The 14,728-nt window shown below is 44.7% G+C and overlaps 1 protein-coding gene across 3 annotated transcripts in view; it reads right to left on the bottom strand.

Moving 5' to 3' along the window:
- Nucleotides 1-9,403: 9,403 nt before the first annotated feature.
- LOC311422194 (uncharacterized protein) overlaps nucleotides 9,404-14,728 on the bottom strand; it is a 33,173-nt gene continuing 27,848 nt past the window's right edge. Inside the window, exons 7-9 of one of the 3 annotated variants that reach the window (XM_084494989.1) lie at nucleotides 11,638-11,716; nucleotides 10,278-10,794; nucleotides 9,404-10,062 (exon numbers count right to left, since the gene is read on the bottom strand). In XM_084494989.1, the coding sequence (XP_084351115.1) occupies nucleotides 10,702-10,794; nucleotides 11,638-11,716 (172 nt within the window). In that variant the 3' untranslated portion in view covers nucleotides 9,404-10,062; nucleotides 10,278-10,701. Of the gene's footprint in view, nucleotides 10,063-10,277; nucleotides 10,795-11,637; nucleotides 11,717-13,262; nucleotides 14,196-14,728 lie in introns of those variants that run through there. The other 2 variants (XR_014685216.1, XR_014685215.1) reach the window with 2 other exon arrangements.

The raw sequence follows: 14,728 nt of genomic DNA, 5'->3' as shown, positions 1-14,728 counted from the left end.
GGGGTCAGTGACAGCCAGAAATCCAGCATCCTTACAGTGGCACAGAGCTCTCAGGTAAGGGACCCCCTCAGGCTAGATCTTGACCTTCTCTGTTGCATGATGTGCTACAGCAAACTTGCCCTGCTTTTGGAAATAAATAAATAAATACAAAGCAGACAGCAACCCTTCATCTTTGTAATTACCATTCAATATGCTTAATTACTTTACCAACAACTGCACACCTAACCCTCCTGTGACTTTGATTTAAGATTCAAATTTGTCTGTATCCCTTCAACCCAAGCAGTACAATAAAGTATTTGTTCTAAAAGCAGTGAACTGTATTAAACACTAGGCCATCTTTGTCACTTTTTGTGCCCTTCTTAGCACTGTTTTGTTTGTATGCCAGTTTTCAGTTTGTCCTTTTAATTGATTGGAAAGACTTGAAGCTGTTGGTATTTTGTGATTCAGAAGGGAGGACAGAATGAGGAAAGAGAAACAAAACAAAGGAAATCTTCCTGCTTTTACACTGTTGTAATGAAACTTAACCTTGTGTTTCTATTTTAGATCTTAAGTAAATCAACCTTCTATATCAACTTTATCTTCTGAAATCTGCTGTGATCTTCACATTATCTTTTAGTACTCAGTGTCTTCCTTCCGCCCACCACCTACCTGGTAAATTACTTACATGCTCAGTGATACGAGGCAATCTTTCTCAAGCCATTTCCATTAGTTTTCATGGACCACTGACATCCTGAAGAACGTGGAATCATTAATAGCTGCTCCATTTCTCCAGCTGCTGGACAGACCGTGGTCCTCTGTGGGCATCTTACTAGACAGTGCTGGATTTCTTGGATCTACTCTAACACTGTCTGGTAACGATGTTTAAAGGGTGAACCAAACAACAACATGCATCAGGAGGAGCTCTCACAGAAAGACATTGTGCCACAATTTAGGCCAAAGTGGAACATTTGGACAACAGGGTAAGGACGTTGGCTATTGTACTACCGAGTATTTTTAGATGTAGCTACAATCATAAATACCTCTGACCATGGAGCTGCTGGAAACCACTCCATTAGGTGCTGTTAAGCCTTGTTATTGCTGTGGAGGAGGTGTGACAGGATACATCAGCACACAAAATTCAGGTCTCCACAGAGGCACAGTGCTGCAATCTTCTCTCTCAACAGCAGGTCTGGAGCCGTGATGTGTTTGCATGGTACAGCTCTAGGCCAGGAGGCTGAAAGATTTGCTTGTAGCTTGGTTGTGAGAGGTGGTGCAAGCAGGATGCTGGCTGCAAAGGTCATTCTTCCCAATTACAGTTCAATTACCTCCATGGTTGAACGGCCCCTGAACTTCCAACCCTATAACCTGCCCTGTTGCAGGCAATGCTTGCAGCTGGTGGGTTAATCACGCTAATCATTCCATTAAGAAACAAAGCAATTTAACGCAGGCAAGGAACAACCACCTACCCCAGCAGAGGAACACAAAGGGCTATGGCCTCACAAGAATTCATTCTGACTGCAGCAGCTCAGGTGGAAATACATTGCTGCAGTGATTGGGGGAATGGATGAGGTGTTGCTTAGAAGCTGGTGCTTCTGGTGAATACGGAGGTCAGATATAAACATTTTTTGGGGGGTGATAGAGGAGAAAGTGTGTGAGTGAGGGGCACTTCCTTCACTAGTAAAGGACCGAACAGGCCAGCTCTGTCGTCTTTAGAGAGGAAAGCTCCCAAATTCTGGAGCTGTCTGAACCTTGTGTATATTTCCCAGTTCTAACCCACATTTAAAGCACTGAGTCTCTTTACAAGATGATGATCAGGAGCAGTGGAGTTAACAAGTCGATAATTTTGGCTTCACACAAGTTCAGATGAAGACTTGGGCATACTCTGCCTCCAAAGAATAAAAATTCATATAGAACTCATTAAATGGCCACTGTACAAGCTGAGATTCACCCTTACACAAGGAGCGCTCACGCTGCCTGGGTTCCTCAAAGTGCATAAAGTTTTGGGGTTCTTGGGGACATGCCTTGGGGTGGGATGCTGCAGAGGCCTCGTACTGGGTTCTTCAGAGTAGTACCCATTGGTTTTCAGCTCCTTTCTGTAAGAAACATAAGGCAATGGTACACACACTCCTCACCCCAGATCTTTACACAGATTCCTGGGACTGGTCTGAGTTTGAACCACAGCACCAAAGCATTTTCCTCATCCTCCACGTGGTGTTCATCCCCTCCCTTCCTCCCAAATAAACTGGGTACAGCAGCCCAGCACCATGCAAGCAAATTCTGCACTCTGCCTGTGTCACTGGGAATTTCTACGTGTTTTTTTTCAACCCTTTCCAGTAGGCCGGGCGTCTGATGCCTTGCCAGAACTGCTGTGCAATACAGGAATTGTAGAAAAATGAACCAATGCCTGTTCCCTTAAAGCGCCTTCTTTAACTCCCCTGGTTGCCTGGAGCAAGCTCGATTTTGTATTTGCCCTTGCAGGTTGTAGCTCTCAGTAAAGCAGGAGAGGGAAGGAAGGAGCAGAGGAGCATTCTTTGGTGATTAGCCTCCGTGTTATTTATTAACCGGTTCACAAGGGATTGAGGAAATGGTGTGAAATTTGAGTGACTCTGCAAATTGGCTTTTAACAAGCATTTAAATGAGATGAATTGGAGCGCGCACCCACCCCCCATCCATCTTCTCTTCTTAAAACAAAATGTGGGTGCTAAGCTTGGATGGAGTGGAATAAATAAATAAATAAATAAAAATAAAAAAGTAAATAACTGTAACTGGCCATCCATGGCATGCACAGGGATGTCACCTTAAGAAAAGAAAAAGAAAAAGAAATGGAACCAAGGAAATTCCCCTGCCCTCCCCCATGATGATTTATGCCTAGGAAAGTGTCCGTTCAGTCTTATCTGAGAGAGAGACAGTGAGTCATGGGAGCCAGGAGTAACCCAGAGAAATCCCCTCGGCCTCAATATCTTTTCCTCCCTCCCCTTCTCCTACCAATTTTCATCTCGCTTAACTCGGTTTCACAGGAGAGCAATTCCACAGGCAGTACTGATCCTACCATGCTAGAAAAGCTAAGACCTAGTCTTTATTAGGCCTAATTTTGTCTGGAAGTTTTAATACCAACGAGGGCACAGCCTTTAGGGTGCAGCTGAAACACGTGCGTCTGCACCCTGCTGTGCTACAACTGCTGGAGCTGCACGGGATGGGCACGGTGAGCAAATTCGTAGCAACACGGATGCGCAGGACAGAGCCCTTGGTAAGTGAAGCAAGTTCCTTACAATATTTTTATTTAGCTCTCATGCTGGTGAACTGGAAACAGGCGTGTTTTTGTGACTGTGCTGCCTGTACGGTTAATATTCATTGGCTACCGATGCCTATGGGAGAGGCTCTCAGCCTTTCCCCTTCCTATCATTTTAGTCCTGGATCTGGAAAAATTGCTTTAACGTTGGTGGTTTCCTCTAGCCTGAGTGCCTGCTGATTGCTGTCTTACCAGGCAAAGTTAGATCTAGCTAGTTTTGTCTAATACTGTCTGGTAATGCCGTCAATCGCATCGGCAAAAATCTTCGTCTTGACGGAAATGTGGAGAACAAAATCTGGCCTTTTTCAGAAGAAGCAGTGAAGTTTGATGCCTGGGCCTTCTCGCTGGAGCCCAGGCTTGTGCTGAAAGCTCCTCCAAGTGCAGTGGTCCTGTCCTGTGCCTGCCTCGGTGACACCCGAGGTGTTCTGCGATGCACAAACAGGGACAGGGAGATAGGAAGTCAAGGGAACACAAGGGTGCACGTCAATAACTCGTAGGTAGGTCAGGGTATGGTTTTTTTAACTTGTTTCCCTAAGAAACCAGGCTTCTGAACTCACTAGCTGTACGTTGGTGACTTTTGGACCCATTATCAGACTTATTTGAAATTTGATGGGCCCAGTTGTAACAACCCAGTCGCTTTGAGAAAGGCTTCATAGAAATAAGTCCGTTGCCCTGGTGATGATTAGCCTAACGAGCATGGATGAAAGGCAGAAACCTCCCAGCTCCACAGCACAGGAAGATGATAGTTTTTGATTCTTATTCTTCATCCTACAGAGTTATTCCTCTACTCAACACAGAAAACACCATGAAGGTTTTTTTGTTGCTGCTGTGAGACAAAGAGAATTTCTCCAGGTAAATTTGGGCCATTTTGCCATCTGAAGTTGCTATCAGTTAAAGCAGCTGCTTCTGCTGGGAAATAATTTGTAAAATGAGCAAAACTTTACAATAGATTAGTATGTCCTGTTACTACACTGTGACTTCAGGTAAGGGCTACTTCATTTTTACACTGATAGAAAAGTACTTTGTAAAATGTCATAAAATAAAGGGTCTGCAAAGCCTTCAGCTCAGCAAATCTGTTTGAGATGTAGGTAATTATGCAATAACAAAGGTGGATTTCTTGAGAAGGGCTCTGATTCCCTGCATGCATCTACCAGCCTAAATTTGTCCTCCTATATTGAGAAGCAGTGATGAGCTGTGCCAGCTGTTGGATTTCTTGTGCTGTCGGATTTTTTTGTGCATATAGTGCTGTGGTGTACAGGATGTGTTCCCAACCTCACCTGGTGAGCACCCCATGCCCCGAGGCACTGGAGCTACGACAGCGCAGCCTCACTGCATTGCCAGGAATTTCCCAGTTAGGAAATCTCCTTGCCCCAAACCTCTCAGGCGGTGAAGATGCTATCTGGGTCCTGCTTGAAGTGAGTCATGCTGGCAAGTCTCATTTTGCAGGGTACAAGCAACATCCCTTTCCACAGCACAATTCTTTCATGGAAAAGTGCTGCTTCCTCTGGTATATTGTGGTGTCTCATCAATTTTATACATTTAATTGTGCTATACCTGAACTTCAGCTGTTGGACTCCTTGTTTTCCTTTTCTCTTTGTGCCTCTCCTTGCCCAACATCTTTGTATTTCACAGAAGCTGGAGTCTCTTCTGGGAAGTTTCCCTGTTTCTGTTTCTCTCTGTATGAGATGCTCAACAGGATGTTCCAAGTGGGTTTTTGGAGTCAGGGTGTCCCTCAAAATGAAATAAATCTGACCTTTCAGCAGCACTGCCCTTTGCTAGTTTTTTTTTTAAAGAAGTAAAAACAAGAACTACCTCTCTTTTAATAAAAAGTCTTCTTGGGTAAGTTGGTAATAAAAAAATAATCTGGTGCAATATCCTGTGTAGTCAATTTTAAAGGGTAGGTATGTATAAAACATTTTTACAGAGACCAAAGGTATGACTGTAGTCCTTAATGTTGCATTCACATATTCTTTTACCAATTACAGTAATTATGATGACGAATATTTACTGTCACTGTATTTTATCACTAGAATCCACATGTGGATAAACACAAAGATTTTCATTGTAGAAGTAGGAAGGACGGTTTCACAGGCTGTATAAAAGCATGTGTGTATCTTACATATTATTTAACTTGCTGATTCACTGCTTTAGAGCTTGTTATAAATTTTAAGCATTTTAATTGTGTTTAATAAAACAGTTGAATCTCAGCCCAGCTCTGTGTTGAATTTATTTTGAAGCAATGCAGATTTGTGTGCATTTAAACTAAAGAACATTCCCAAATGCATGAATTTAATCCAGTAAATGCTGTCCAAGTCCAAGAGCAGTAACTTGTGTGCCTCATGGTGCAGACCAGCTCGGCGTGGGGATGTGGCCAGCTCCTCAGCACAGTCTCTGCTTTGATGCTTGAGAAGTAATCATAAGAGCAAGGCAAGTGGGAATCTTCCAGCTCCTTGTGATACTTAAAATGCTAAAGAAATTTGAAATAGTGTACCCAGTGCTGTCTCTGGTTTCTAGGTAAGGGCACAACTTCTTAATACTTGCCTTGGAGCCCTTTTCTTTTTTGTTTGTTTGTTTGTTTTAAACAAACTTTGTAAGCAAAATATTATATTGGGCGGAAAAAAAAAAAAAGTTTAACTTTCATTTCTGCCTGATTTCCTTTTATTAATCTTAGACTTAACATGCTTTCATACTAAAAATTTTGAAAAGCACTGACAAATACCGCCTTTAAGACTGAAAAATGATTTTTTTTTTCAGCCTTTCTGATTTTTCCCAAAGCCCTCAATTGGATATGCTTAGCATTCTAAGGTGATCGCAGGTTCTCCTAAAATTAAATTTAAATGAAATATCCTTTTACCAGCCTCCAGCTTGTGCTCTGGAGTACAAAAAGAGTCCTTGGGGTCTGTTGAGCTACATTTTACACACCATATGTGAATCCATCCTCTGTTCATCAGGCAACAGCACCTTATGCCTTTACATGATCAAGCCCAGCATGAGGCTGGGGACATCATTTTGCTGAACACGTCCCTCAACCTTCTCCTGTTTGCTTGCCTCCCATGACAAAAGGGGAATTGTTGATGCTTTAATGCTGCTCATCATAACATGGTGCTTCAGAACTGGCTTTGTTTGCTGTCATACTGCTGTACTGTAATGTCACAGCCCATTAATGCTGCACCCTCCATCTCAGGAGACCAATGTGCCCTTCTCCCCCACACTCCTTGCACACATTGCAATCAAAGTGCTGCGTGTTACCTGCATGTTAAATTGGGAAGGCTCAGGCACACACGCAAAATAACTTGTCCAGACAATTGCAGAAGAAAATAACCAAGAGACTTTGTTGTAGACTCCAAGTATTCAGGCTTCTCATTTGGCTTTAACTTACTAAGATTAATGTTTAACGTACTGCCACAGCAATGTATGGGTTTAAAAGAAAGTTCAGCATCTCCTTTCCTTGCCTACAATTAAGAATTTTAAAACCAAGCAAAAATAAAACAGGAATGTATAACAGGCAGCTGAGGAAAGGCAAAGAAAAAGCATTCAGTTTTCTTAGCATTTTGTACGAATCCAAATATCTAACCGGAAAAACAGCTTGAACCCTTCTAAATTCTTTATGACTCATCATGGAGCAATAAAAAGTTCAGTACGTTAAAAACAGCTCCTATCAACCTTAAGGCTGATGAAAGCACAATCCCCACTGAGGCTCATTCCCAGTGTGGTAGGTGCATTTCTAGCTCCAGAATCTCAGCCCTAAATTCACTGTATTTGGCTATTTGGATACTCAGGTGGTGTTAAAAACACGATACCTTGCCCCCTTAGGAAACTGCTGCTCGGGAGAAGCTCTTTTCATATTCTTTTGTCAGTCTATTTTCGGCGAGGTAGGTGGAGCCAGCTCCCAGGGCAGTAAATTTAACAGGCACCTCCTGGCACAACTGTTACAACCCAAACGGATTCAAGAGCAAAGTTCAAGACATTCAGACCGCAGAGAACATGTTGTTTGGTTGTTTTACTCAACAGAAGTGGATTTAAGCATGGGAGAAGTTGCTTAATGAATAATATATACTTTTATTAAACTACCTGCCTTTTTTCAAAGCGTTCTATTTTTCCCAAATATCCTGAACTTGCTTTAAAAGTACGTGGCATCATATTTCCAAGTTCAGGTTTGTGCCACTGCCCTGGGCCAGCAAAACGCCCTGGGGTGGGTCTGGGAGAACCAAAGGGCCTGATATTTGATAAAGGTTCCCATTTAATCTCGGTGTCCAAAGGCAAACCACTTAATGGACTACGTTAAACCATTTCCTCGGCCCCTGCAACTGGGAGCAGGGAGAGGCTGAGCAAACACTCTGGGGAGAACCAGCCTCATTTGGCTTGCTAATTTTATTTGCATACCAAACACCACTTTAAACAAACCCATTTGGGTTTCTGAGCGCGAGCCTAACTCATTATTCACTATCTGCTATTTGATGACTGGGAGCCTTTCCTTTCAATAACCACTCGCAGAGCGCGAGAAAAGGCCTCAAATGCAGGGAAAGCAAAGCAGGACGCATTAAAAACATGCAGCTCGGTGCTGCTGCCTCATCTTTGGCCTTTATCTCCTCGGAGCAAGAATCAGGGCTGTCCTACAGCTGCTTGAGAACAAAGCAGTTGTTTTAACACAGCAAAAGACTACCGAGAGTTTGGGCTGACTGCAGAAGAATGGCAAACAAAGGGGATTAGGCACAGCCTGCATTTAATGCTTACATTTTTTTAATTGCAATCCTCCCATAATTGGAGGTGAGCAGTTTTAGGCATGGCCATGGTGGGTCTGAGCAGTCGCCCGTTTCTTTCTAATTAATATCCCATCTTCCTGAACTTCTGCACACAGCAGGGTGGGATAAAACTACGCATGTTGCTTGCCCTGAAGCTACTCGCGGCTTCTGAGCTGAGCCCTGTGCCCAGCCAGGACCTCAGCACTCCAGAAATCTATTTTTTTATGGAGATATTTTATGGTTTCAGTGGTAACTAAATCCTGAGACGGAGCTGAGTTGATGGGTGCTAACTGAGCATCTCTACACGGAAGCTGCATTGCAAGGAAACCACCTGAAGCTCTTAGGAGGCATTCTGAGCAATTCACAAAAAGTCTGGCTCTGCCAAACAAATGCTCAGGTTTGCTGGGCTGCTCAGTGAGAAAATATAAATAGCATGGCTCCGTGGGATGGCCCTGGTGGCTTATGCAAATTACGACTGACAACAGGCATCAAAATTTGGCCCTGGCGGATGGTGTGAGGCACACTCAGGAGTAACTCGCAGCAACAGATGGGGCCCTGTCAGGGATTGAAGATCTCGCAAGGGAGAAATAACCGGGAGGACACGTAGCCAATGGCAGTCTGGTTCTGAAAAAGGAGTTGCATTTTGAGTGACAAGAGTGTCCCAAAAAGTGGTGTGAAGTGGTGTGAGCCCAAAGCAAATGCCACAGCAGGTAATGCTGCAGAGCAGGAAACTCTCAAATGACATTTTTGGGAAAGCCCAGGCAGCCACGTGCCCAAATCAAACTGGAATTCAACAGGATTTGGGTGCCCGACACCAGCTTTGAGGATGCCACAGATGATTTGAGAGCCTGCATCACACTGCTAGTGAATCAGCCCAGATCGTTTTATCATGGCGTCAGCCCATAATGGGATGGAATTGTACCCACACCCTTCCTCTGGAGTTTGACTAAATAAATCAAATGAACAGGGCAAGGAAAGATCAATGGAGGAGACTTCCAATAGATGGTGACCCTCTGCTCTAACAACACGCAAAAGTAACACTTTGACAGGAATTTATTCCTAAATAAATACATTACATAAATTAAATAATAAAATAAAAAGAAAATATAAAATAAAATAATAAAATAAAATAAAATAAAATAAAATAAAATAAAATAAAATAAAATAAAATAAAATAAAATAAAATAAAATAAAATAAAATAAAAATTTTCATTCACTCCTCCCCATGTCCTTATTGAATTTCCTAGGAATTCTGCACGTCGGCCATCCTGGCAGTAAACCAGCACAGTTCTCCTGTAACTGGTTCCTCCAGCTCCTTGCTGGTTTTCGTAACTTATTGCCTTGAATTGTTTCCTGGTTTTGATTCTGGAACAATACGACATGGGCAAGCAGGTGGGAGGTAAGGGCTGGACTTTATTGGGCTTCATGGTGCAGCACAGGCACAAAAGCCCATGTCCCTGTCTCATGGCAATGGCACCAAGCACCAGGCTTTCGGTGGCTGATTTGGCCTTTCTGGGAGGTAGGAAGAAGAAAGTTTAAAAGCACATGGATGATGGGAAGGCAGAGGATGAGGGAAGACAGAGGATGGAGGCTGGCAGGTCAGCACTGCTTTGCTGTATCACCGAGGTGCTGGCTTGCTGGGACAGTCTCAGCGATGGTGCGGAGCAGCAAGCAGATGTGTTAGCAGAGTCCTGCGAGCAGGAAAGAGAGCTGCTCCTCCTGCCTGCAGCATTCCTGCTTTTGTTAGAGAGAAACAAACATTCACAGGGCTTGCACGCAGCCTGGCACCGCTGCTTTCCCATGGGCACCAAGCACCGAGGTTCTGCATCATTACCAGCTGGTTCCCCCGAGCTGTAGAGCAAACATCCTGCGCTCGCCAAAGCACACTCCTCCTTGTTGTAAATGGCCCTCTGCTTTGTTCTCCATAAGGCCATCTGTTGCACGGAGACAGCTCCGACGGGAGTGGGTTTCGGTGCTCTTGAAGCTCAGCATTTCCCGTGCCACTTGCAGCAAAGCACCTGCAGCAGCAAAGAGCCACCACGGCACTGCCAACTGGAAAAAAAAATGCAATGTGGTCATCTTGGAAAAGCCCTGCCAAGCCTGGGGACTGGGGGAGGTCACAGGATGTTCCCTGGATGCCAAGAACAGGTCACATCTTCAAATGGGAAAAGCCAGGGGAACAGGAGGGAAGGAGCTCAGACAAGGAGAGATTCTTTTTAGAAACAGCACAGGAAAACAAAAGCAAATGCAGGCAGGGAGTGTGACACCTTTCCTGCTGGTTCTGTTTTTCTCGAGGCAGTGCAGGTCCTGGTTGTGGGGTGGGCAGGCTCCTGTGATGTGGGGGACATCACAACACTCAGCTCAGCCCGTGGGGTCACTGCTCCTCCTGGGTGAAAGTCTCTCCTCGCCACTTCCAACCCCTGCCTTTGGTGCTCCAAAGCACTTTCCAGTGCCAGGGATGAGCTACATGGGTGTGTGGGCTGAGCTTTATGCCCACATGGGTGGGAGAAAGAAGGCTGCTGAGGTGGCAGGAGGTAAACAGCCAAAACGTGCCCAGGTGGAGCCCTTGGTCTGTTTGTGGGAGAGGAGAGCAGCTTGTCAGCCTGTCCTCCCCCATTGAGTGGCCAAAGTCACGTACGAGAGCTGTTTGCTTTCCTCCTTGCTCACCTTTCCTTCTGCCACCGCCACACCTCAGGCAGCACGTAACGTTGCTCCAGCGCCTCGGCCCTTCCCAGGTGGCAGCCCCAAACCAGAACCAGAGCAAAACACCAGGAAAAGGGCTCCCTACAAAAACAGAGTGGCAACAACAAAGCAGCAGAGGGAGAGGAGGGGGGGGGCATTTTCTAAGAAAATGTCCCAATTTCCTCAAAACGCTGATACAAGGCCAGCTGAAAGCTGTGGAAGTTTTTGCAGAGTTCCCCAGACTTCAGGCCAAAAGCCTGAGCTTGAGCAGGGCTGCAGGTGCTGAAAACTGGTCCTGCTACAGAACCACAGAGTTAGATTGGAAAAAAGTCAAGACCATCAAGTTTAACGCTACGATAAAGCTGGCTAAAGAAACCCCGGTGTGGAGGATTTGCCCTCCGACGATTCAGGTGTGATGAGGTGTTTTGGCTTGGCCTCGGAACAAAATTGCCTCAGCAGCCAGCCAGAAAGCTTGGATTTTGGGTCTGAACCCAGCGGATTTGTCTTCTAACTCCACGGCATTGTTTCAGGATTTTGGTCTGGGCTTAATCATTAATTTCCACGAGTCTGGGGCCTGCATGCCTGCTGTGCAGTGAGAGGTGGGAGCTGGGGCAGGCAGCTGCCTCCTCTTGCTCCTTCTCCGGCCCTGCCAATACCTTACGACATACACAAGCCATGCCTGCAACTTTCGTTAAGGTGGGAGGCACTAGGATGCATTATTTAATAAGCATATACAAGTACTTTATAATTACCAATTATTGTTCAATTCCACAATACTTAAATACTTTTTTTTTCTTTTTTCTTCTTTTCCCCATCATATAGGTTAAGAAACAAAAGCCTGGAAGAGTGTATGAGTTTTTCCTATCTCTCACAGTGGATTTCTTGCATAACCAAGGGCAGATCATGCTGTCTGACCCAATAGCACTGCTGCACACAAGAAAATACCTGCACATGGCCCCAAGAGTCCTGCCTAGGTGGGCTTCCCCCTCCTTGATGGTGCAGTAGCCCCTTGGAAAAGCACATTCTGTGAAAAAAAAAAAAAAAAACACCATTATTGCTAGGAAAAAGCAATGCAAAGCTAAGAGAGAAAAAAAAAAATAGGGCTTGACCTCATCTCGGCTCCACAGGTAGTTTGGGAATTATTTTGTGTGCCGGGCTGGGGGGGAGCAGCCTCCAAGCATTACTAAAACATTGTTTTGCGAGCGACATGCCGTCCTGACCCTCCAGTTTGCGGTGGAAAAGGGCACAGGGAGCACAAGCGGCAGCACATGAGTCACTCCCCAGGCATCTCTGAATGCAGGAGATCGGCCAGATAGCGCCCGCTCCCACGGCAGGCGGGTGGAAACCCATGGCCAGGGCTCCAGCCCCCGGTGCTTGCTGAGGCTCAGCAGCTTGCCAGTGGGAAAACCCTGCTCCCCAAACACCACGATGCTCAGGATCCGGGGGGAGAGCTGCCAAGGCTTTGCTCACCAACCACCAGTAGTTTTCCATCCTCAAATTGCATTGATTTATAGCAAGAAGCGCCAACGTGATACTCCTGCAGTAAAGCACCTTTTTTTTTCTTTTTTTTTTTTTTTTCTTTTTTTTCTCTCTACAGCAAGAAAACACTGCCTTGTCTCCATGCACCTTGCTTCCTTCTGTCACCTGCTTTAGGAAATAATTTGTTTATGGAGGAAGATGCAGCCCCTCTGAGCCCTGCTGCATGTGCTGGGGCTATGGGCTGTGAGCTTTCTGTTGCTGGTTGGTGAAGGGCAAGGCTCAGTGGTTTGCCTTGAGGTTCAGCATAAGAAATGACACAGAACATTTATTTTTCAAAGGAATTTTCTCCCATTTAGTATTCTAATTTTTACTGGGTTTTAATTTTGGCTTAGTATTGTGCTCCTTGCTTTTGTAGTTTGGATTTCATGAGAACTTTGGAAAAGAAATATAACCTTATTATTGTATCTTCTATAGCAGAAATATTATTTCTTATACAAATCTTGATATATTTCATAGCCAAGGGACTAGCTCCTTACACTTGAACCTCATATGGATCCTACAGGATGGGAAACATGGAATGCAAATGGGCCAATCGCACCGAAACAACCCAACTTTACACACTAAACAGACAAAACTCAGCAGCAAGCTGCCCCACCGTGTGATTCCTGAAACAGATGACTCAAACGTTGTTTGTGCAGCAAATCATGTCACAGAAACCCTTTGGCAGAAGAACCACCTTGAATTAAACATGTGCTGTCTTAGCATATCTATAACTGCTTGTGCTGGCAGCACGCATTCTTTTCTATTGCACGGTATTTTTTGGGCCTGGTTTTCCAGCATAATAAGGATTATACAATCACTTGGGCTGTTATTTCTTACTCTAATGACTTTTAAGCCTATTGGGCAAGTTCTATAAAACTCAGCAGATTTCGGAGGCCTCGCCGTGTTACATTCTTGCAGGTGGGTGGAAGGGGAATGGATGTCACTTCGAAAGAAGTCGCAGCCTCTTTGAATTACAAGGTTAGCACATTATTTAAATATATATATACATATATTCAAAAAGAAATGGGCAGAAAACCAAGTGTCCAAAGTGTGTGTAAAATCGCCTGTGTTAGGATCACAAAATACATAGTACAAATAAAAACTTAAATCTTTTCTGGTAATGAATGCACATTATTAAAATATATACATGTATATATATATTCAAACAGAAGCAGGGAGGAAACCAGGTGTCCAAAATGCGTGTAAAATTGTGTTAGGATCACAAAATACATAGTAGAAGTAAATACTTAAACTTTCTCTGGTAATGACTCTCCCCTTTCCTTGTGCCGTGCTCAGAGGAAAACCGAGGCAGCCCACGTTTTGCTCCCTAACTGTCGGCCGCTCCCCTGCTGCAATTAGGCAACATTTCCTAGAGGGTGTAACGTTTACTGAAAGTATTTGCCGTGGTGCAGATTGCAACACGGCTGCCCTCCCACCCCACGCTGTTCTCTCTCGGTGTGACCAGGGAGATTAAGCCCCGGGTTGGCCACCAGAGGTAATCCAGGAAGGTGGAAGGTAAGGCGAGGACAGGATCCTGCCCTGCGCTGCAGGAGCTGTTGGAGCTAATCGGGGCATTGTGCGCCAGCAGGAACAGACGGAGAATGTTCCTGAAGGTCACTGTGACACCGGGGAGGAGTGCCAGGGTATTCATGCTACCTTGGCACGTCCACGTTGGAGGATGCTGGGCCAATGCGGAGAAGGATGGGAGCTGTGCCAAATCCCACCTGCCAGCAGCTTTCCCCATCCCTGCTTTATTGGGGCAGAGGAGCTGTTACCACATGATGTATTTCTATATATATATATTTATTTTTGATTTTTTTTTTTAAGCTGGATTTTTACTCTTCCTCCCTGTGGTCTCGGTTGTGAGGAGCTGCTCCGTGGCCAGGGCTCCCCTTCTTTGCAGAGCAGATTTCAGCAGCTCAGGTGCTGCAGGCAAGCGCAGCCAAAGTTCTCCATTCAGACCAGTAACTGAGCTGCTGTGCCTGCAAACGGAAGTGTGAAAGCCTGGCAGTAAATGCAGATCTTTCCAGGCTTTATCTTCTGGTGTTAACCCTGGAGATGACCCAACTCATCCTGCACACCTAGCCAAGGTCACACAAAAAAAAAGTTATTTTTTGTTCCTACATCTGAAGGACAGAAAAATCCGTATTTAGAGAGGAATTTAAGGCTACTTAAGTAGGCCTTTCTATCTTTATATTATTGACCGAGGCTCTTTTAAGTGTCAAACCCTCCGTTATTGCTGGTTTGGTAGCATACAGCAGCAGCTAGAAAAAAAAATCAAGGTCCCACTGTGTTAGCCACTTTTCACTGCATTCAGACAATTCACAGTTTAATATTTAAAAAAAAAAAAAAAAAAAAAAAGGTAAGGGAGGAGAGACTCCTGTAGAAACAGTAATTGACCAAAGTCATATAATGGTTCATTTAGTCATAAAACTAGCAATGGATGCACTCCATTTGGTAAGGATTTTATTTTGGGGAAGGACCCAAAACCATGGAGTTGCTCCGTTCCCATACT

Source organism: Aythya ferina (assembly GCF_964211825.1).
Source record: "Aythya ferina genome assembly, chromosome: 21".
Lineage (NCBI taxonomy): Eukaryota > Metazoa > Chordata > Aves > Anseriformes > Anatidae > Aythya > Aythya ferina.
This window is presented reverse-complemented; position numbering and strand designations above follow the sequence as displayed.